This window comes from Empidonax traillii, unplaced genomic scaffold, assembly GCF_003031625.1.
Source record: "Empidonax traillii isolate 1590-97213 ecotype Southwest subspecies unplaced genomic scaffold, ASM303162v1 scaffold426:size1138770, whole genome shotgun sequence".
NCBI classification, from domain to species: Eukaryota; Metazoa; Chordata; class Aves; order Passeriformes; family Tyrannidae; genus Empidonax; species Empidonax traillii.
The window spans coordinates 838,745-857,805 of record NW_020955619.1 but is presented as its reverse complement, the minus strand read 5'-3'; the positions used below and the strand labels follow the sequence as shown (position 1 = coordinate 857,805).

General features: G+C 54.1%; 2 protein-coding genes across 2 annotated transcripts; one reads left to right on the top strand and one right to left on the bottom strand.

The window, feature by feature from the left end:
• Window positions 1–48: 48 nt before the first annotated feature.
• On the bottom strand, window positions 49–12,283 carry MVK (mevalonate kinase). The gene is made up of 10 exons (XM_027894333.1): window positions 12,165–12,283; window positions 11,914–12,061; window positions 10,873–11,020; window positions 9,937–10,092; window positions 6,970–7,073; window positions 6,108–6,153; window positions 5,193–5,283; window positions 4,669–4,785; window positions 1,842–1,995; window positions 49–1,526 (listed from the first exon to the last, which is right to left on the bottom strand). Exons 1-10 carry the CDS (start codon window positions 12,249–12,251, stop codon window positions 1,375–1,377), a joined length of 1,203 nt encoding a protein of 400 aa, XP_027750134.1. The 5' UTR covers window positions 12,252–12,283; the 3' UTR covers window positions 49–1,374.
• Window positions 12,284–12,450: 167 nt separating this feature from the next.
• On the top strand, window positions 12,451–16,964 carry MMAB (metabolism of cobalamin associated B). Its single transcript, XM_027894350.1, has 9 exons — window positions 12,451–12,542; window positions 12,754–12,827; window positions 12,905–12,998; window positions 13,115–13,172; window positions 13,916–13,988; window positions 14,744–14,841; window positions 15,155–15,219; window positions 16,138–16,197; window positions 16,358–16,964. The coding sequence occupies exons 1-9, from the start codon at window positions 12,451–12,453 to the stop codon at window positions 16,443–16,445; spliced, it is 702 nt and encodes a 233-aa protein (XP_027750151.1). The 3' UTR covers window positions 16,446–16,964.
• Window positions 16,965–19,061: the final 2,097 nt, after the last annotated feature.

The window sequence follows — 19,061 nt, the reverse complement described above, 5'->3', positions numbered from 1 at the left end:
GTAAGGTACTGTTTTCCTTTTGTACCCAGAATAATTATCAAAGAACACTTTGCACATAAAAAAACCCCATCAATTTATTAAAACCAGAGACAGTTTTACATGTGATCAGGGAACTAAAGCTGGTCAGCATGATGCTGGGAGTTTAGAGCCAGAACATCTCAGCTTCTCACACTTGCTTTTGTTATTCCTGCGCTGGAAGGGGAAGGCAAGTTCCCCACCTCTGCCAATTCATTACTCAGCTTTAAATGAAGCAACTCTTGAGCAGAGATACACTTAAAAACCCACTTAAAAAACCCACCTCAGACAAAGAGAACAATGATAAAACCCCTTTGGCAAGTACAGTAGAGACCACAGTCGCTCAGAGTCAGCTCCTGGCTCCCAGAGGCTCCGGCTTCAGCCACTTCCCAGCCAATTCCCCTCAGTTCCGTGGCACAAAGTCATTAAAATTTCAGGAGTAAAAAAATGCATTTACATTTGTGTAATAAGTCTAAATGCATTTAGGTTTTAGAGTTTGCCAACTGCAACTTACGGTGAGCTTTTGAGGACGCGGTTTGGGTTTCTTTCCCCTACTTAATTACATCAAAGTAAACCCAACACCAGGCAGGGTCAGGGATGTGCTCGTTTAAGACTGAAGCGTGAGAGAACAGTTATTAGAAGGAGAAATTTTAAGCCTGCCCTTGCCTGGAGTCGCCCTCCTTGCAGGTGACAGGTGCTGTTTGAGCCAGACCTGTGAATAAAAACGGAGCCTGACTACACACTCTGCTTATCAGCCCAGGCAGAGATTATGGAAAAGAGTGAAAACTGATAATTTCACTGGAATTGTGCTCTGTCTTGCATTTTAATTACCCAACTCTTAATTAGCAGCAGGTAAGAGTCGTATTAAAGGTTTCCTCTCCACTGTGAATTAAAGTCCAGAAGAAACAGACACCTGAGTGTCAAGCCTTCAGTTGTCAAGATGCTTTCGTCCAAAAATGTCAAAGCACATCAACCTTGCCAGCCCCCTCCACGGGACACCAGGGAAGAGGGAGGAGATACCACATGCATCTGAAGCAGCAAAGCGTCATTACCCTGCTGGAATCCAGCCAAGCCCCTCTTCTCCTGCCCCTTAGGATTAACACAGCAGTTGAGAAAGTAAATTCAAACCAGGACTTTGAGAGCCTGGGACAAACCCACAGCTCACCCAGGAGCAGGCAAGTGCTCCCGGGTCCCCATGGCAGCCCTCATTCCCAGTGACAGCAGGCCCAAAACTGGCTCCACACCCATATGTAGAGGCCCTCAGGCACACAGGAGAGTGCAAAAGAAGTTTCCAGGCATCCAGGCACGCAAAGCTCCGAGCTTTGGCGCCAAGGGCTCCGTCCTGCCAGAGGCAGCAGCTTAACTCTGGGAGAGCACGTGCAGCACTTGGGTGTTCAGAGAGGAGAGGGAGTGCAGGGTCACCCCGGGGGCCCCAATCTTGGTCTCCCAGCATTCAAATCCACAGGCACACAAGTCTTGCTTGGCTGCTTCCACGGTCAGCGGGGAGGTGTCTGCCAAGAGGAAGGCAAGAGCAGCCAGTGAGTCAGCTGGGCCACTGCAGGGAGAGCAAAACAGGCCATGGCACCTTCAAACACACGGCCCCTGGCACGGGGTCAGTGCCCTCAGGGCCTGACACACATAAATGAATGCCCTGAACCGCCCCTGGGTGACACACTGCAACCCCCAGTGCCAGGCAGCTCTGCCAGACATCCCACCCCACCCTGACACAGCCACGCCAGGGCTGGCACTGATCCCTTTGCCCTCAAAGCTGAGCCCCCTGGGGCTGTGGGGAACGGGGGAGGATGCCCAGGGTGGCAGTCACTGACCTGGTGGAAGCAGGGTGATGGCACAGCCGCCCCCGCCAGCCCCGGTCAGTTTGCTGTGCAGCCCGTGGGACGCCGTCACCTGGCACAGCCTGTCCAGGGAGGGGTGGCCAACACCCAGAACGTTCAGGTGGTGTTGGTTTATGTCAAAGAATTCCTAAAAGCAACCACACAGAGATGAGTTGAGCACACGTGGAGACAGAGAATCTTTACAGAAGTGGTAGAGAGGTGCAGGGGAGTTGCCCTGCCTTCCAACCATCCCGGTTCTGCCAGGAATTTACCCACCAGCACCAGGCAACGAGGTTAGGACAGAGTCTGAGCCTTGGGCTGTTCATCTGTCCCTGTTCCCCTCGTGCTTTGTAGAGTGACAGGGGTACAACAGCTCCTGGACCTCCTGAGAAAACCCTGATCACTGCAAGCTGCCAGCAGACATTTATTCCAGAGCTCTGTGATGCCTCCTGACTCCTCTCCTCTCCCTGTCACACGAGTGTTGAGCAGGAGGCTGTGCAAGGCCGTGGGAAGGGCACTGAGCCAGCATCTCTCATTCCTGGCTGTCCCCCTGCCCTGCCCTGCCATCCACCCAGCAGAGCTAAATCCAGGGACCTCTGACACGACTGAGGCACCACTGCAGGGGCCACATGGAGGTACCTCCTCTTGTTTGGTTTGGGCAGCACTTCTCCTCCTCACGGGCAGGGCCTGGGCCAGGAGCCAAGGGGCCTCTTGGCAGCTCCACACTGGGAATCTGGCACCCAGCTCGAGTGGGGTCGAGAGAGTTGTTCCCTCAGGAGCAGCACAGGCCCCCCTGAGCACCCCCACCCTCCCTGCCGCTGCCCCAGCCAGGCACAGACCTGCTGCTCCAGAGAGAGCTTCCCCAGCAGCCCTAAGGGATGGGTAACACCACAGAGGTGGGAGTTATAGCTTCTCTCCTCCCAGTACAACAGGTGATGGATTCAGGAACAGAGGGAAGGGCTTGGCCTGTGCTCAGAGCAAGTCTGGAGCAGGGCCAGGAGCTGACACTGGACCCCAAGTATCACAAAGCTGTCACAGCTCATCAGTACCAGCAGCAGAGGAAGGCTGTTCTCAGCAACACCACTCTGACACCCCAACTCCACCACCTCCACAGCACGTGCTGGCTGCTCCCAGAGGCTGTCACAAGCCAGGGGACACAGGACCAGTCCCAGAAGGGCTCCCTAACAACAGCCCCATGGTCCCTCCTCCAGCTGGTGGCACCAAGCTCTTGCCTGCCTGTGGTTCACAGTGAGCCAGGAGAGATGCACAGGGAACAGAGAGGTGTCAGCCACATCACCCTCCCTCAGCTCCACAAGGAGGGGACAGAAGAATCCCTCTCTCCCTTCAGAGCATTTCTGTCCCATTTAAAGAACAGCAGGGAGAGGAATGAGCCAGCAGCACACAGAGCTCAACCATCACCCTTCTGGGCTGGGCTGGACACACGTCCATCCAGAGGCCTCTTTACATGCCTGAGTGAGGGCACAGCACTGCCTGTGATGATCCAAGACACCTGTCATCTCCTGATCCAAAATCTGCCAGGAATCAGATGACAGCTTATGACACACTAGACTAGTTCGACGGGTCTAATACAACACTGGCCAGAACTGAACATTTCAGAAACAGCCAAAAATATATATTTTTATATATATGCTGCATATAATCAGCTGGGCCTCTGAGGGCTCTTCAAGCACAAGACGAAACAGTAGATTCAAGACAGGAACCTGCTCACTGCAGAGCTGCTTCCTGGGTGTGGGATACAAGGATGCTTTGGCATCTTCCACATGAGGATCTCAAAGCACAACTCAAATCATCCCCCCTCTTCCCTGTGCCCCAATACTTCCAACAGCCTGAGGACATGGAATTAAGGGGTAGAGTGGTGTGAAGCTATGCTGTGAACAGACTCCAGACCTCCTCCAGCTGATGCCAGCTCAGTACACCCTGATTAGTACAGGATCCCACCACCCTCTTGGTGCAAAGGGAGCAGAATTTTGCCATGAATCCGCCAGAAGACCCCTCAGAGCTGCAGAGGGAACAACCCACCAGCAAGAGCAAGGACGAGCAGAGTCCTTGCAGGAGGGATCCAGATGCCAACAAGGATCTGCCTTGTTGATACCAAATGGCTCTGAGTGTCCAGGTTGGCTCCCAGGGCCAGGCCAGGTTTGGCTCAGCTGGGACACACATCCCTCCCCCCGGGCGCTGGGGATCAGCATTACAGCACTCTCAGCACTTCTTCCACTCGGAAGCGTGTTCCTCCCCCACAGCAGCCTCTTCTCTGTGAGCAAAGCCAAGACAAACAGATCTTTGTGTGCACCTCGTGCATCACTGTCAGGTCAGCTCTGGGCACAGCTCTGTCTGTCGTTCTCCGGAGCCAGGACGAGCGCAGGGCACTGGGAGCTGGCTCAGAACCAGCCCATCACAAACCAGTGGCCCTGGGCTCTCACTCCTCACTCCAGCCCTGGCAGTGACAGAGCAGTTGCTTCACAGGGACTGCCAGAACGAGCACGGCTGGCCCGCGGCACAGACATCACTCCACGATTCGCAAGGAAGGGAAACCAACCCTCCAGAGCCACAGGTCCACAGAGCCCCAGCCCCACTACCCCCATCCCCACCCACAGCTGTGGAGAGGCGGCAGCAGCAGCACTTTGTGTCTCCTGGCTCCAGGAAGGGCATTAAAAGCAGCACACAGAGAACACGGCTTCGCTCGGAACTGAACATTTCCTGCCATCACACTTTTTTTTTCCTCAGACCTAATGTTCTTTAAATGACATTTTGATGTTCAACAGCAGCAGTGTCTAAAAATACTGGCGAACAAGCCCCTTACCTCCAGCACAGGGTAATACTCTGGTGATGGATTTGCAGGCATCTCTTCCAGAACACTTTGGCACTCCTGAGAAATGGCATCGATGGAGTCCAGCACCGGGTTCATTATTGCAGGGAACTGAGAAGGGGGGGAAGGAAGAGGTGAGACACTGTCCTTCCAAAGCACTGGGATAAAACCAGTCCCAGTCTCTCTGAGCTGGGCAATTCCTCACCCCATTTGGGGCTACTCATTCACAGAGCACCCCACTGTAGGGCAGTGCTGCTCCTGCCTGCAGAAAATGGAGGAAGAGAGGGGAAGGCCAGAGGAATGAAGTGTTCTTTTGCAAACTGGTGGTTTTTGTGGCAAGCCCTGTTAATGCTGGAGAAAAGGAGGAGATGAGCTGAACCCCCATTCTCAGGCAGCTGGGCTTTAGGTAGTAGATAGGAATGCAGTGACCACAGGAAGGATCTCCCAAAAGATCCCCGTGGGACCTACAGTCCCACATGAGGGTTATCTCCACCCCCACAACCACGCAGGTGCTGCACCTTCAGGATCTTCTCCTTGACCCCAGCCACCAGGACCTTGGTGCTTCGAGGGACTTTTGTGTTGGTCAGCAAGATCCTCAGCGTGGGCACCCTGAAAGCAACAGCAGACAGAGAATCCCAGAGCGGTTTCAGTAGGAAGGGACCTTAAAGCCCGTCTCATTCCAAGCCCCTGCCATGGGCAGGGAACATCTTCCTGGCCTCTTTCCTTCACAGTCCCCAAGGCTAAAGCTCATTCTGCCTCAAAAGGCCTCTTTCAGACACCCAAGATAAAGAGACCCATTAGTTTTACAAAACTGAAGCAGGTGCTTCAGTGCTGGGTTCAGGCTTTTTCCTCTTGGATACAAGGAACAACTGTACTAGTACTATAAATAGGACTGTAATGTATTTACTGAAATCCGTGTTTTTCAAGCAAAATTTTTCTTTTGAAATCCTCTCCATGAGGGTAGCCAGCAGTGGCCATTAACTGCTAATAGAGCAATTTCATGCACTGTGAAAGATTTTAATGGAGTCAGATTATCCTTGGCTGGCAGGAGGCAGAGGGAACACGCAGGACCCAGATTTCTCTCTGCCCGTGGGTTTTCCCCCCACCAGGTAAGCACAAAGTTCCCCCTCCCCACAATGTCATTTGCTGCCAGGAGCAGATCCATTCCTGCTGCCCATAATGCCATGAAATTAATATTGATCCTCTGTGCTGTGTTCATCTAATGGCAGATAATGACCCAACGTTTCATTGTGCCCCCCATCCACCCCAAACCGGGGCAACACTCAAGCTGCCCACCCCCCAAACGTTGCTGCAGAGCCCTTCCCACGCTCCAGCCACCTCCCATCACCCTCATACCCACAACACCCACCCAGAGCCTCCCTGGCATGTTCCGCCCACCGTGTGTGAGGGTTATTTTTAAACTCCAATATTACCTCCTTAATGGTGTGATTTTTCCTGCTTGGTATCTCAGGGCTCCACCTAAAGTAAAATACATGTATTGTCTCGGCACAGAGCGAGCGCAGAGATAACACAGGAGCTCTTTCATCTTCAGAACCTCACCCAGAGCCTGTGACAGTAATTGCAAGAAACACCAGCTAAATGAACCATGTTCTCCAGCAGCACGAACGTGCCTCACCCTGCTGCCTTAATGAGAGGGTCTGGCCGGATGTAGTTAACCCAGGGCCTTTCCCTTTGCTCTCCTCTACTCTGGGATCACATCAAATAATTTTTTAAAAGGTAAAGAGTTTGGCCAGCAGTAAATCTTCCCTGAATAAAAAAAAAACAGAATCCAGCAGCGCTTCCCTGGGGCAGAGCCAAGCACAGGGGTTTCCATAGACCGAATGTGCAAGCAGCCATCCTTCAGCATGGAATTTCATTGTCCAGAAGGAATGTCTCACTTGGCTCCTACCCTCACAGAGGCACCACGATTAGGTCTCATTAGAAAGATTATTAACAGTCTCCAAGGACACTTTCAAAACACTGGGAAGTCTCTGCTAATTGAAACTAAATGACAGCTGTCCAACTGCATTTTCTCCAGCATTATCCCTGGGACAGGATTAGGCTTCTTTGTTCCTGCCAGAATGTTTAAAATATCAGTTATTTGTGATGGGGTCTCTGCCCCACGGCACCTGCCTGGGGGACACAGAGCTCTGGTGTTCCTGCAGCCTGTCCCCAACATCCCAGCTGGCTCCAGTCCCAGCTCACAGATGGGGCAAACTGAAGGATTCCCTCTGCTCTGAACAAAACAGGGCTCTGAATTTGGGAGTTTCCATTGGGAGCAGCAAACACACCTACCCCAGGTACCAACAGCATTGTCCACACCCGATGGATTGCCATGGATCACCCGCTCCCCCTGGAAGGCCCAGCTGTTAATCAATGTCAGCTCCTCTTCTGTCCACCTGGAAGGCAAGAAAATTACCCCAACACACAATTACCCTGGGCCAGTGCGAGGGAGGAAACAGATTCAGGGAGATCAAATTTAACAGGATGCAAGTCCAAACCCATCGCCACCTCACTAAACACATTGGAAAGGCTGAGGGAGTTGGGATTGTGCAGCCTGGAAAAGAGAAGCTTTGGGGTGACCTAATAATTGTGGCCTTCCGGGACCTGAAGGGGCTACAAGAAATACAGAGAGAGACCATTTACAAGGTTCAGGAGTGACAGGACAAGGGAAATGGCTTCCCACTGCCACAGGGCAGGGTTAGATGGGAGAACGAGAGGGAATCCTTCCCTGTGAGGGTCATGAGGCACCGGCACAGGTTGCCCAGAGAAGCTGTGGCTGCCTCATCCCTGGAAGTGTCCAAGGCCAGGTTGGACAGGGCTTGGAGCAACCTGGGTTAGTGGAAGGTGTCCCTGCCCATGGTGGGGGGGTGGATGAGATGATCTTTGAGGTCTTTTCCCACCCAAACCATCCCACCATTCTCTGATCTCGGTGTGAGATCCTGCTCATCAACAGGTAGGACAGTGCACTCACAGGAGCAGAAGGTGAGAACAGAATGGTAAAAGCTGCATTTCAGACGTGCAACTTCAGCCCCTGCTCACCAGCTGCTCAGCTGCAGAGCCTCCCAAAATGGGTCAAAAAGTATATCAGTTCTAACTCCACCATCTCCAGCATAAGACTTTGATTTTCAGGGATTAACTCCAAACACTTGAAGCTGTGCCAAGTGCTGGCCCAGGGAGCACAGAAGGGAAGCAGACACACATCCAGAAGGTGTTATCCTAAAAACCACAAAAGCAGCTTTTCTGTTGTCTGAAAAGCAGTCACACAAAGTGGTGAATGCTTTGGGAGTTTAAATGCTGGCACAGACTTTGGTGCTGGGTCAGACTCACAAGGATCAAGGCCCCTCACTGAACACACTAATTAACGGGCTGCAGAAGCAGAAAAAAAGCAAAGGCAGAGCTGCCACTTACAGAGCAATTGCTGGCTGTGACTTCAGAGATTTCTCCCCCACTGCCTCCCAAAACCCTAGTGCTTCCCACACATCCCCTTCAGAACTCACCAGTCTCTCAAACCCACTTGTTCCCTCCACAATGAAGGATTCTGGCACCCCAAGGGAAGCTCAACACCCACAGGGTGCCAGCTGAGCCTCCTGCATCCTGCAGGGACACATTTACCTCACCCAAATCATGGAATGGTTTGGGCTGGGAGGGACCTTAAAGATCATCTCATTCCACTCCCAGCCATAGGTAAGGACATCTTCCTCTAGACCAGGTTGCTCCAAGCCCTGTCTGGGGGGCGCCTGGACACTTCCATGGACAAGGCAAACACAGCTTCTCAGGGCCTCACCACCCTCACAGGGAAGAATTTCTTCCCAATATCCAATCTAAATCTACTCTCATTTTGAGCACAGAGACACACCTGTGACCCTCCTTGCACACCACAAGCCTGCTCTACAGGCCATTCAACAGGTCTTTAGAATAAAACATGTATTCCATGCTGGAGCACAGGCACAAACACACATTTTGGAAAAGCCTCACGGAGTCTTGCAAGGCAAGGCAGAAGTTCCAAGAGCCACCCGCTGTGTGGAAGCTGTTTCCCTTCACTCGCCACTTCCCCGGGCCTCAGCCGAATGTCTTTATCCATCTCCACACACCTTGCATCCCACTTGCCAGTATTTAATCCGTGGAGCACTCAGAGAACAGCTCCCAGCACCACGACTCCCAGACAGGAGCGGGGTTTGCTGTAAACCACTTGTTTTTAATCCTCTTTGAGAGGCTGCGATTCCTGCCGACACAGGAGCCATTATATCACGCTGTTCTTTTCTTGCCATGTTAAGCAAAAACCCTCTGAAGTCTGACACCCCCATCTCTCACTCTCCCCTCTGCACGCCAGCTGCAAGGAAGGAATTATGCCGGATCCACGCTGCAGCCAAGGGAATGAATGAAGACATCCTGGCTGCTCCGAGCGGAGCTGCCCTTTCAGTTCTCAGTGTGGGAGATTTGCCCGAGCGCGGGGGGACAAACTGCTCCCTCCAAGAACCTGTTTCTGGGTCAAGCTGAAAATTCTGGTTTAGAAGGAGGACACAGTCACCTCCTCCCTTGCTGTCTCACTCTTATCCCACGGCAAATACGGCCAGAAAAGGCTGCACCTGGCACAGGGAGCACAAGGAAGTTCTGCCCCCCCTGAGCTGTGGCAAGCTGCTTCAAACAGAGCCTCCTCTCACACAGGGCACAGCACACCAGGCCTCCAGGGCTGAGCTCCAAAGGCAGAAGGAAAGAAACTCTCTTTCTCCAGCCACTGATAAAGGGGAAAGACAGGCAGGAGATCAGGAGGAAATGTAGCACACGCAGAAAAAAAAAACAAAAATCCATGGGAAATACAGAAAACCCAGAAATGATCCTGGAGGACTCAAAGCAAAACTTGGAAGATGCTCAGAGACAACAGAGGAAATCGAGGTTAAAAAAATTCAGCACATTAAAGCGTGTGTTTTATTTGCTTGGAAAAAAAAAAATCAAGGTTTTTTTTTTTTCTCTCTTTGAGTATGTGACACCAGACAAGGGAAATGGGGTGAGTTTTATGACATCTCAGCTGCTTTTATCAGGAGAAGTGAATGACAAATGTGATTTCAGGTCAGGGCTCTGGGACAGGGTTGGGAACACTGGGGAGAGACAGGAAATGGGCTCAGGGTGCCACTGCTGTGTCCACAGCCAAGAGAGAGCAGGAGAGGTGGCAGTGCCAGAATTCCTGGAGGTAAAAGCAAAGATGGGGAACAGGGAGCAGAGCTGTGGGTCCCAGGCAGGGAGGCTTCCCCAGCTCCTTACCTGGCTGTGGATTCTCCCTCCTGCAGCGGGCAGGAGATGGCCCCACACACCATGAGCAGGGCAGCAGCCAAGCACACGGCATAGGCAGCACTGGAGCCCAGCCCTGCTCCCGTGGGCAGCTCCGACCACACCACGATGTCAACGCTCGGAACGTCCCTGGAACACAGACACACAGGAATGGCACAGCTGCCCCAAATTCCACCCTGAGACAGCACTGCAGAGGCAAAAGAGGCCAACTGGGACTGATCACAGGGAAAGCTGGTTGAAAACTGGCAACATCAGCACATGCATCTGACACACAGAGGCTTCAGGAGGGCTCACTCCCCAGCAGAGCGGCCTGGCTAAGCCTGGCACAAAGCCCTGCTGAGCCGGATCCAGGCCTGGCACAACTTGTCAGGCTGACAGCAGGGACACTTGGTAACTTTAACGTGAATACTGAAGCTGGGCTCTGAATTGGTTTCTAAAAGCCAACAGGGCTGTGTCAGACTGACCACCTGCCCAGTCACACCAAGGGCATCGATGGTGCCGGGCAAATTTGGAAACTGGAACAGCCCTGAGCTGGGCTTACCTCAACTTCTCCTTTTTTTAGGCACATTCAGCCCACAAAGGGATCAGACTTAGCTCAGACAACAAATACAGGAGCTGCCTGCTGGAAGGAGGGATGTCCGTGTTGTGACTGTAGGATGAACTGCTCTTATTTAAGCCTCTTGATGTCTAAATGAAAGCAGGTGATTCCCAGCCCACCTGCCCGGGGCATCCACCCACCAAACAGCTCAGCTCTCCAGTCTCCTGAGGGCCCAGAACCCAAACAAAGCGAGACACCTTGTAATGCCTTATTTTGCCCCCAGGATTTGTTTTCTCCCCATGACTTTGTAGCAGCAACTAACGGTGAACAACACCCAACAGGTTTATTTTGGGGCAGGAGAAGAGCCTTACCCATACTTAGCTGAAATAGCCAGGCACATGTACAGGAAGGCAAGGGTAGCAAGGCTATCAGGGGCTGAAGCTTCGGCAGCAATTCCAGCAAACTCCCTCAGTGCATCCAGCTGTTCTAGGCTGGGGGACTTAGAGTCCTCAAAGTCAGCTATGGAAGCAAGCAGGGGAGAATTCAAACACTTAGAAACCATGGAATTGTTAAATTGAAAGCAGCATTTACAACAACACCACCTGTTACAGCAGGCAGAAATAGGTGGAGCTGCTTTTAGGCTCTACCTCAGGGTTTGTGATAAAAATCAAAGCGAATTCTCCACCAGCCATTCTCAAATCCAAGTGTTTCCATCCACCAATGTTTCCTTGACTACACTTCCCAGTGATCACTATGGAAAAGTAGGTAAGTCACAAACTCTTCATCAAAGGATGTGGATTCTGGAACTGGGATATTCTGGGGCTCTACCAAGTACAAGATGCTGCAAAAATTCCAGTGAAGGCTGGCATGGGGCAGAGAGGCAGGAAACAGGCCCCCTTATCCCTTCCTTAAGAGCCCAGCTCTGACCAGCTCCAGAGAGGCTCCTTTTTGGCCCCCCATCTGTGACATCCCTGGACGTGGTCCCTGCCTGGCTCCAACACTGCCTGAGCTGCAGCAGCACAGGAACAGGTCCTTGGGGCCTGAAACAGGAGGGGACACTGAAGGGGGCACACACAGACACCTGAGCACCGGAGGGGGTCACATGGAGGGAGGGTGCAGGAACAGGTCAGCAAAGCACACACACCGAGCAGGGTCAGAAACAGCGAGGGGAACACTGCAAATAACCCCGTGGGGGGTCCCAGCACTGTCACCCCACAGGGGGGTCTGCACGGTCACCTCATGGGGGGTCCCTGCACTGTTGCCTCGGGGGGGTTCCACCACAGTCACCCCTCGGGGACACCTGCACAACCATCCCACAGGGGGTCCCAGCAGGGTCTCCTTGCAGAGGGTCCCACCGAGCAGCACCGAGGGCGCCTCGCCCCGCCCGGGCAGCGCTTCCCCCCCAGCCTTGCCTGCGATCCGGCCCCGCAGGGCCCGCAGCTCGGGGGTGTTCCAGCTCCTCTGGACGCCGACCCCGGGCAGACAAACCCGTACCTGGCCCTCGGCCCCGGGCCGCAGCCGGAGGAACGTCCGCAGGTCCAGCGCCACGGCCAAGGCCACCTGCGGGGGGAGAGCGGAGATCATGGGGGGCCGGGTAGCGCTCACAGAGCCAGGCTCGCCTGGCCCTGCCCGGCACCACGGCCGGGAGCTCAGCACCCCTCACCTTGCCGTGCACCACCGCGTGCTCCCCGTGCACGATCACCTTGCCCGGCGCAGACACCGCCAAGCCCCGTTCCCACATCGCCACCATCACCGCTGCTTCACGGCCCGCGCCGACTGACAGCCCCGCCCGCCAATTGCAGCCCCGCCCCGCGGCGGCCCAGCCAATGGCCGCCAGCCCCGCGGGGGCGGGACTCGGCGCCGGCCAATGGGGAGGCGGCGGCGCGCGGTGGCGCGGCGCTGGGGTGAGGGCGCGGGCGGGGGGCGGGACGGGACGGCGGCCGGCAGGGATGTGGCGGCGGGCGGTGTTGGCAGTGCCAGGCCGGGGCCTCCGGGGGCCTCCGGGGGCGGCGGGGCGGCGGGGGCGGAGCGGGGAGGACAGGTGAGAGAGGGGGTCGAGGCCTCCTCACCGGGTCGTTTCCCGCTCACGGCGTGTGTCCTCCCCTCACTGTGTGTTCTCCCGGTGCCGCCCCCTCCATGGCGTGTGTCCTCCCCCCCAGTGTCCCTCCCCTCACTGTCCCCCCGCTCCTCTCTGTGTCCCCCCACCCCACGGTGTGTGTGTCCCTCCCCTCTCACGGTTTGTGCCACCGCAGCTCCGACCGCGATCCCCCCGGCCGTGACCGCCCCGCCCGCTCCCCGCGGATCTACACCAGGACGGGGGACTCAGGTAGAGCCCGGGGGGCGCCGGGGGGGCACCAGGGCAGGGCCCCCCCAGACCCCTGAGTGCTCCCGACTTTCCCAAAGGATTCTCCAGCACGTTCACCGGGGAGCGGCGGCCGAAGGGCGACAGGATCTTCGAGGCCTTGGGAGCCACGGACGAGCTGAGCTCGGCCATCGGGTAACTCCGGCTGGGAGGGGCCGAGCTCGGGGGGGTTTCATATGGAAAATCGTGTCTGTGGTGATTTCTCCATTCCTAGCTGACTCTCTCTTTTTTTTTTTTTTTCTCTAACCAAGGCTAGCTGGTGAGTTTAGCAGTGAAAAGGGTCACACGTTTGTTGGACAACTTCACAAAGTGAGTATTAATGGTAATCCTCACCCAGTGCAGTCGCTGCATCTGTACTGAAACATAAACTTGCAGGAATCCCATACATTTAGTCTTTAAATAAATAAGTAAATACCTAAGACTCCCTAGATTACTCTCTAAGAGTAACCAAGAAGGAAAGTGGTAGATCAGGTGATCAGTTATGGGCAGCAGACTCATCTCTAGGTTCATTCAGAGTTAAGTCAGAGACACATTTTGGACACAAGTTTTGTTGTCACAAAGCCTTGGGTTTGAAACTGGGGCACAGACCCACGAGGGCACAGCACTGATGTAGGTGGCAGCCTGTAAGCTTGGCTAATTAACTTTGCTGAGCACAGAAATGCAGAAGGTGCTAATCAGAGATTTTAGGAAGCTTTTCCAGGCTGCCTTTCCTGTATCCCAGGCTGCGGAGATGCCCTGTGTGGAGGGGGGCATGGCAGCGCTGTCTGCAGCTTGTCCCTGCCTTCCCAGAGGTTTGGTGTCCTGTCAGCCAAGGAGTTCTGTGAGCATTCCCAGTGTCCTGCAGTCAGCCAGGCTGGTTTGATGTGCCACTGAAAACAAGAACATGTGCTAATCTGGCTTCTCAGGCAGCACTTGGGGAGCACTTCCCTGCTCCCTCTGCAGCAGACTGGGGATGAGGTACATCGAGGGTGGGATCTTTGATCTGCCTCCCCTGGCGTGTTAAAGGTGGGGAGTGACAGCACTTGTGGTTTCTGTCCTGGTGCCACGTGCAGGTCCAGTGCATGCTGCAAGATGTGGGCTCCAACCTTGCCACGCCGCTCTCCTCCGCCAGGGAGGCTCACCGGAGTAAGTCCTGCCTTTTCCTGGCATGGCAGGAGTGGGGCACAGCCTGGAAGGGGGTTGTGTGGGTGGTTGGATGCTGTGCAGTGTGTCAGGGTGTTGGGTGAGGCACAGGGAGGAGCAGCTGGGGGGGCTCAGCCTGGAGAAAAGGAGGCTCAGGGGGCACCTTCTGGCTCTCTGCAACTCCCTGACAGGAGGGTGGGGCCAGGTGGGGATCGGGCTCTGCTCCCAGGGAACAAGGGACAAGAAAAGAGGAAACAGCCTCGAGCTGTGCCAGGAGACATTCAGATTGGACATCAGGAGCAATTTCTTCATGGAAAGGGTGGTCAGGCATTGGAAGGGGCTGCCCAGGGAGGTGGTGGAGTCCCCATCTCTGGAGGTGTCCAAGGAACAACTGGACGTGGCACTCAGTGCTCTGGGCTGGGTGACAAGGTGGGGAGCAGTCACAGGTTGGACTTGATGGTCTTGGAGAGTTTTTCCAGCCTAAATGATTCTGGGATTCTGTGAATCACACATGTCCTTGGGTGCTGAGTGAATCACATACAGTCCCAGCAGCTGCTGTGCTTGTGGCACTCAAGTGATGTCAGGTGGCCTGAGGCGCTGGCCCAGCACCCACCCGGCCCTGCTGAAGCAGGAGGAATTTTTTGGGATGCTTTCTTAGGACTTGCTGATCCAAGGAAAGCAAAAATAGATCTGTGTGTCGACTGAATTTGTTTCTAAATCACTTTTTTTTCAGCTGATTCTCCTTTTCCCCTCTGCAGAACGAACATCTTTCAGCGAGAAGCCGGTGCTGGAGCTGGAGCAGTGGATTGACAGTTACTCAGAGCAGCTCCCTCCCCTCAGAGCCTTCATCCTGCCTGTAGGTACTGCCTGTGCCTCTCACCCGCTGCAGGAGGCTCACTCACTTCTTTAGGGGAGCCCTGCTCCACCACTTACCACAGGAAAACAGGTTGGGAGGCCACTATTTCCATTGACAAATGCCAAATAAAAGCAGAGAGGATTTGGGAGTTAAATTTCCTCATCCTGCTGCCACTCAGATGTCCCTCCCCTTGCCTGACCATGGCACAGGGATCAGTCTCACATGTGTGAGAGGTGCTGAGCTGCCCCAGGGAGTGGAGGGGGGGCTGTGCTGTTGGTACAGACACTGAGGGGGTGTTTCCTTGCTGTTCCAGTCCGGAGGCAGGAGCAGTGCTGCTCTCCATTTCTCCCGAGCCGTGTGCCGCCGGGCTGAGAGGTGGTGAGTGCTATGCTGGGACAACACTGGGGAAAGGGGATGGGGACACTACAACAGCAGCAAACCAGTGCAGTGGGAGCCACCAGCCAGGGCTGGGCTGCAGCTGAGGCTTGAGCCAAGCTTTTGTTTGTTTAGTCCAATTCCAGGAGTGCAGGCAGCACAGAGCCAGACTGTGTCTTCCCTCCCCTCAGCTGGGTCATCTGAGCCGAGACAGCACAGACAGGGTTGTGTTGAGCTGCAGCTCTGTGCTCAGCTCCTGTCTGGTCTGATAAATTCGGGAAGGTGGGACACTGGCAGGTGTGAGATCCAGGGAAGCTCTGAGCAGCTTAACTGGAAGTTAGCTCACTGGAAGTTTTCAGGGGCAGGTTGGACGGGGCATGGGATGGCCTGGTCTGGTGGGGGATATCTGAGCCCATGACAGGGCATGGAACTGGATGGGCTTTCAGGTCCCTTCCAACCCAAACCATTCTGGGATTCTGCACACCTGTCCAGTCAGGCCTTGGACACTTCCAGGGATGGGGCAGCCACAGCTTCTCTGGGCAGCCTGTGCCAAGACCTCACCACCCTCACAGGGAACAATTCTTTCCCAGTATCCCATCTAACTCTGCCCTCTGGCAGTTGGAAACCATTCCCCCTTGTCCTGTTCCTCCAGAACCTCGTAAGTAGCCTCTCTCTGTCCAGTCATAGCCATAGATGAGTATCCTTGGAGGAGAAGAGCTGGGGGCCTCCTGGACAGTCACAAACAGTATTGGCACCATTTATCCCCCCCCCCCAAATTCCTCTGGAGAAGCCAACAGCCTTCATAGATAGAGGGGGGACCCTGGAGGAAGTTGGGGAGTGAAGGGGCTCCAGCAAATTACAGCTCTTTGTGCACTCACACCTGGAAAGCTAAACATTAACATTTTCCTTTGCTTTTTCCAGTGTGGTTCCTTTAGTCCAAGCAGGGGAAGCAGATCCAAATGTGGCCAAATATTTAAACAGGTAGGAAAAAAATAAATTACCCCAAACCCTTACTCTGTCCTACTGAAGCATTCCTGGTGGTGTTCCCATAGTTTTGGGAGAAAACTGGGGTTTTGCCTCCTGAGAAGCTTCTGGTATAAGATCTTTGAAGTGGTTTTCCTGCTTTTCCTTTGGTTTCCAGGCTCAGTGACTATCTCTTCGTCCTGGCACGTTATGCTGCAATGAAGGAAGGGAAGGAAGAGAAAATATATATAAAACCTGAGCCATAGCTTGGAGCTGGAATGTTTATTTCCTTAATCATGGGAAGGTGAATCCAGCAGACTGCTTTTGCCCATCAAGGATGGGAAAGAGAACAATCCTGGACTGGAGGTGGGAGCTGCCAAGGACTTCCAGCTGAAATAACCATGACCTTGTTGAGAAATCCTGAGAGGAACAGAATCACAGAATAATCTGAGTTGGAAGGGACCCATAAACAGCTGTTCTGTTCACTGGGCCTGGTCCACACATCCCTTGTGGTGATGGCACTAGAGTCACTGCTGCTCCCAGGCTGGAGTTGAGGCAGGAAAATTCCAAAAACACTTTGGAGATGCCTTTATTTCCCTGGGCAGTGGCAGGTGCTGTGGGAAGGACTCTGAGGAGTGAGGAAAACAATCAGGTTCTCTGTGTCAGTCACGGTGCTGGTGTGGAGCAGCAGGTGGAGGGATTTGGGAATTATGTCCACAGCTTTGAATTAATAAATGTGAAATTCCTTGTACCAAAGGGCCCTAAACTGTCACACTCAACACTGAGCCCTGTGTGCTTTTCTCTTCTGAGTCGCTTCCGATCCATCAGCCCCGGCTGGAGCTGGGCTGTGCAGATTTACAGGAATGCACCAGGAATTCCTTGGCTCTGACTGCCTCTTGTTGTGCACGTGAGGAATGTCTCTTGTGCTGACAGTCCAGTGCTTCCTCTGCCAGGAATGGGGCTCACAGGATGGAGGGGTTAGAGGAGGAAAGGCCGAATCCCATGGCTGTGCTGGGATTGACTCCAGGTGGAGCTGCCCCTCGAAACAGGGACCGGCCAGGACAGCAGAGCCCTGGGTTGGCACCACCCAGAGCACTGAGGTTGCAGGAAAAGGGGTTGGGATGAGGAGCAGGGCCCTGGCAGTGCCTCAGATGGGGGCCTGGGTAAGAGGGACCATCACCCTGAGGGTTGGTCTCACCCCCTGCAGGGTCCATGTCAACCTCAAGAGTGTTGCCCCATGGAGCCCCCAGCAGAACGGGATGGAACATGGCCTGGAGAACATTCTAGAGCTTGGAGAACCTGGCTGCTAACACCATGAGAGCAGAACACTGCTCAGCACAGAACACATCCTCTGTTCCAGCTTCCCCAGGGACTGAACACTCGATTCCACGTGTAAACATGCACATTCCAGCAGCAGTGTGAGCTCACACCCACCCCCATGTCCTGCACAACACACACGATTCCAGCTTTGCAGCCAAGTCCAAGCCCCTTCCAGCTTGGAAATATAACCGGGAAGAATCCATGTGGGACCTGGTGGTCTCAGCCTTCCCCCAGGGAACGCTGTGGGCTGCAAGGGAGTCATGCCCATCAAGGGCTTGTCCGCTAAAGTGGAGGCAGCTTTTAAATCCATCCCACACCTTCCCCTGTTCAATTATTTGAACAGAAACAATCTTAAACTTGTTCCTAAAAGAGCCCCTGGCTCTGTGTCCCTTTTTGGGCAGCGAGGAACACCCAGCACTAACAGATCCCCCATCTCATCACTCACCTGGCTTTTAGGCAGATATTTCATGGCTATTGTTAATGCACATTTTTCATGGAGTAATTTTCTGAGCCTCAGCCTGGAACACATCCCAGTGACAAATGCTCTGGATTTGGATGGTCCTGTCAGCTTCAGTGTCACCTCAGCCATTCCCCCAGTGCCTGCTCCAGACAGACCATCCAGGTTTATGGGAGCTCTGGCTCCAGGAGCGCTACTGAACCTCAGGAATCGAGAGGCTTTTCAAGTTTAATTGAATAAAATCCTTTGCAATATAAATTCTTCATGAATGCTCCATAAATCAGCTCTGGGAGGGATTTATAGTAGTTCCTTTTTTTTTTCCAGCTGGGGGGAAGAAATCTCAGTACTGGTTTGGGACCAAAGCTGGCATTGTTTGGATTGCAAGGAGAAATAAATTTAGCTACTACACTTTAATAGGATGGAGAGATTAAATTTATTGGGATGCTCCCAGCTGCCCCTCTCTCCCTCTCTATCCACAGCAGTTGTTTCTGGGGGGCTGAGGCAGAGGGAGGCTGGTGCAGGGTTTGAATTTAGGAGGGAGCAGAGACAAGGCTGAGCGCAGCCCCAGAACTGGGCCAGGAGCAGGACTTTCTGTCCTGAGAGTGTCCCCAAGGTCACCAGGGAGCCTCAGGTTGAGGGAGCTGGGGGGGCTCAGCCTGGAGAAAAGGAGGCTCAGGGGGAACCTTCTTGCTCTCTGCAACTCCCTGACAGGAGGGTGGAGCCAGGGGCAATTGGGCTCTGCTCCCAGGGAACAAGGGACAGGATGAGAGGAAACAGCTTCAAGCTGTGCCAGGAGAGGTTCAGGTTGATCATCAAGAGGAACTGGAGGAATTTCTTCATGGAAAGGGTGGTCAGGCACTGGAAGGGGATGCCCAGGGAGGTGGTGGAGTCCCCATCTCTGGAGGTGTCCAAGGAACAACTGGACGTGGCACTCAGTGCTCTGGGCTGGGTGACAAGCTGAGGATCAGTCACAAGTTGGACTTGATGGTCTTGGAGAGCTTTTCCAACCTCAGTGATGCTGGGATTCTGTGACTGTTCAGACCCTGGTGTGGCCTTCTCCCTGTGCTGGGAGCAGAGACCAATGGTGGGGACACAGGGCTGGATC

What these genes read in the sequence shown, in the direction of transcription:
- MVK (XM_027894333.1), bottom strand. Translation starts at nt 12,251, where the DNA reads ATGGTGGCGATGTGGGAACGGGGCTTGGCGGTGTCTGCGCCGGGCAAG. An exon ending in CCTGCGGGGCCGGATCGCAG is followed by an intron (nt 11,021 to 11,913) that starts GCAAGGCTGGGG and finishes TTGCTTCCATAG; the next exon opens with CTGACTTTGAGGACTCTAAG. An exon ending in GAGGGAGAATCCACAGCCAG is followed by an intron (nt 7,074 to 9,936) that starts GTAAGGAGCTGG and finishes CTTGCCTTCCAG; the next exon opens with GTGGACAGAAGAGGAGCTGA.
- MMAB (XM_027894350.1), top strand. Translation starts at nt 12,451, where the DNA reads ATGTGGCGGCGGGCGGTGTTGGCAGTGCCAGGCCGGGGCCTCCGGGGG. An exon ending in GAGCTGAGCTCGGCCATCGG is followed by an intron (nt 12,999 to 13,114) that starts GTAACTCCGGCT and finishes TCTCTAACCAAG; the next exon opens with GCTAGCTGGTGAGTTTAGCA. An exon ending in TCAGAGCCTTCATCCTGCCT is followed by an intron (nt 14,842 to 15,154) that starts GTAGGTACTGCC and finishes TTGCTGTTCCAG; the next exon opens with TCCGGAGGCAGGAGCAGTGC.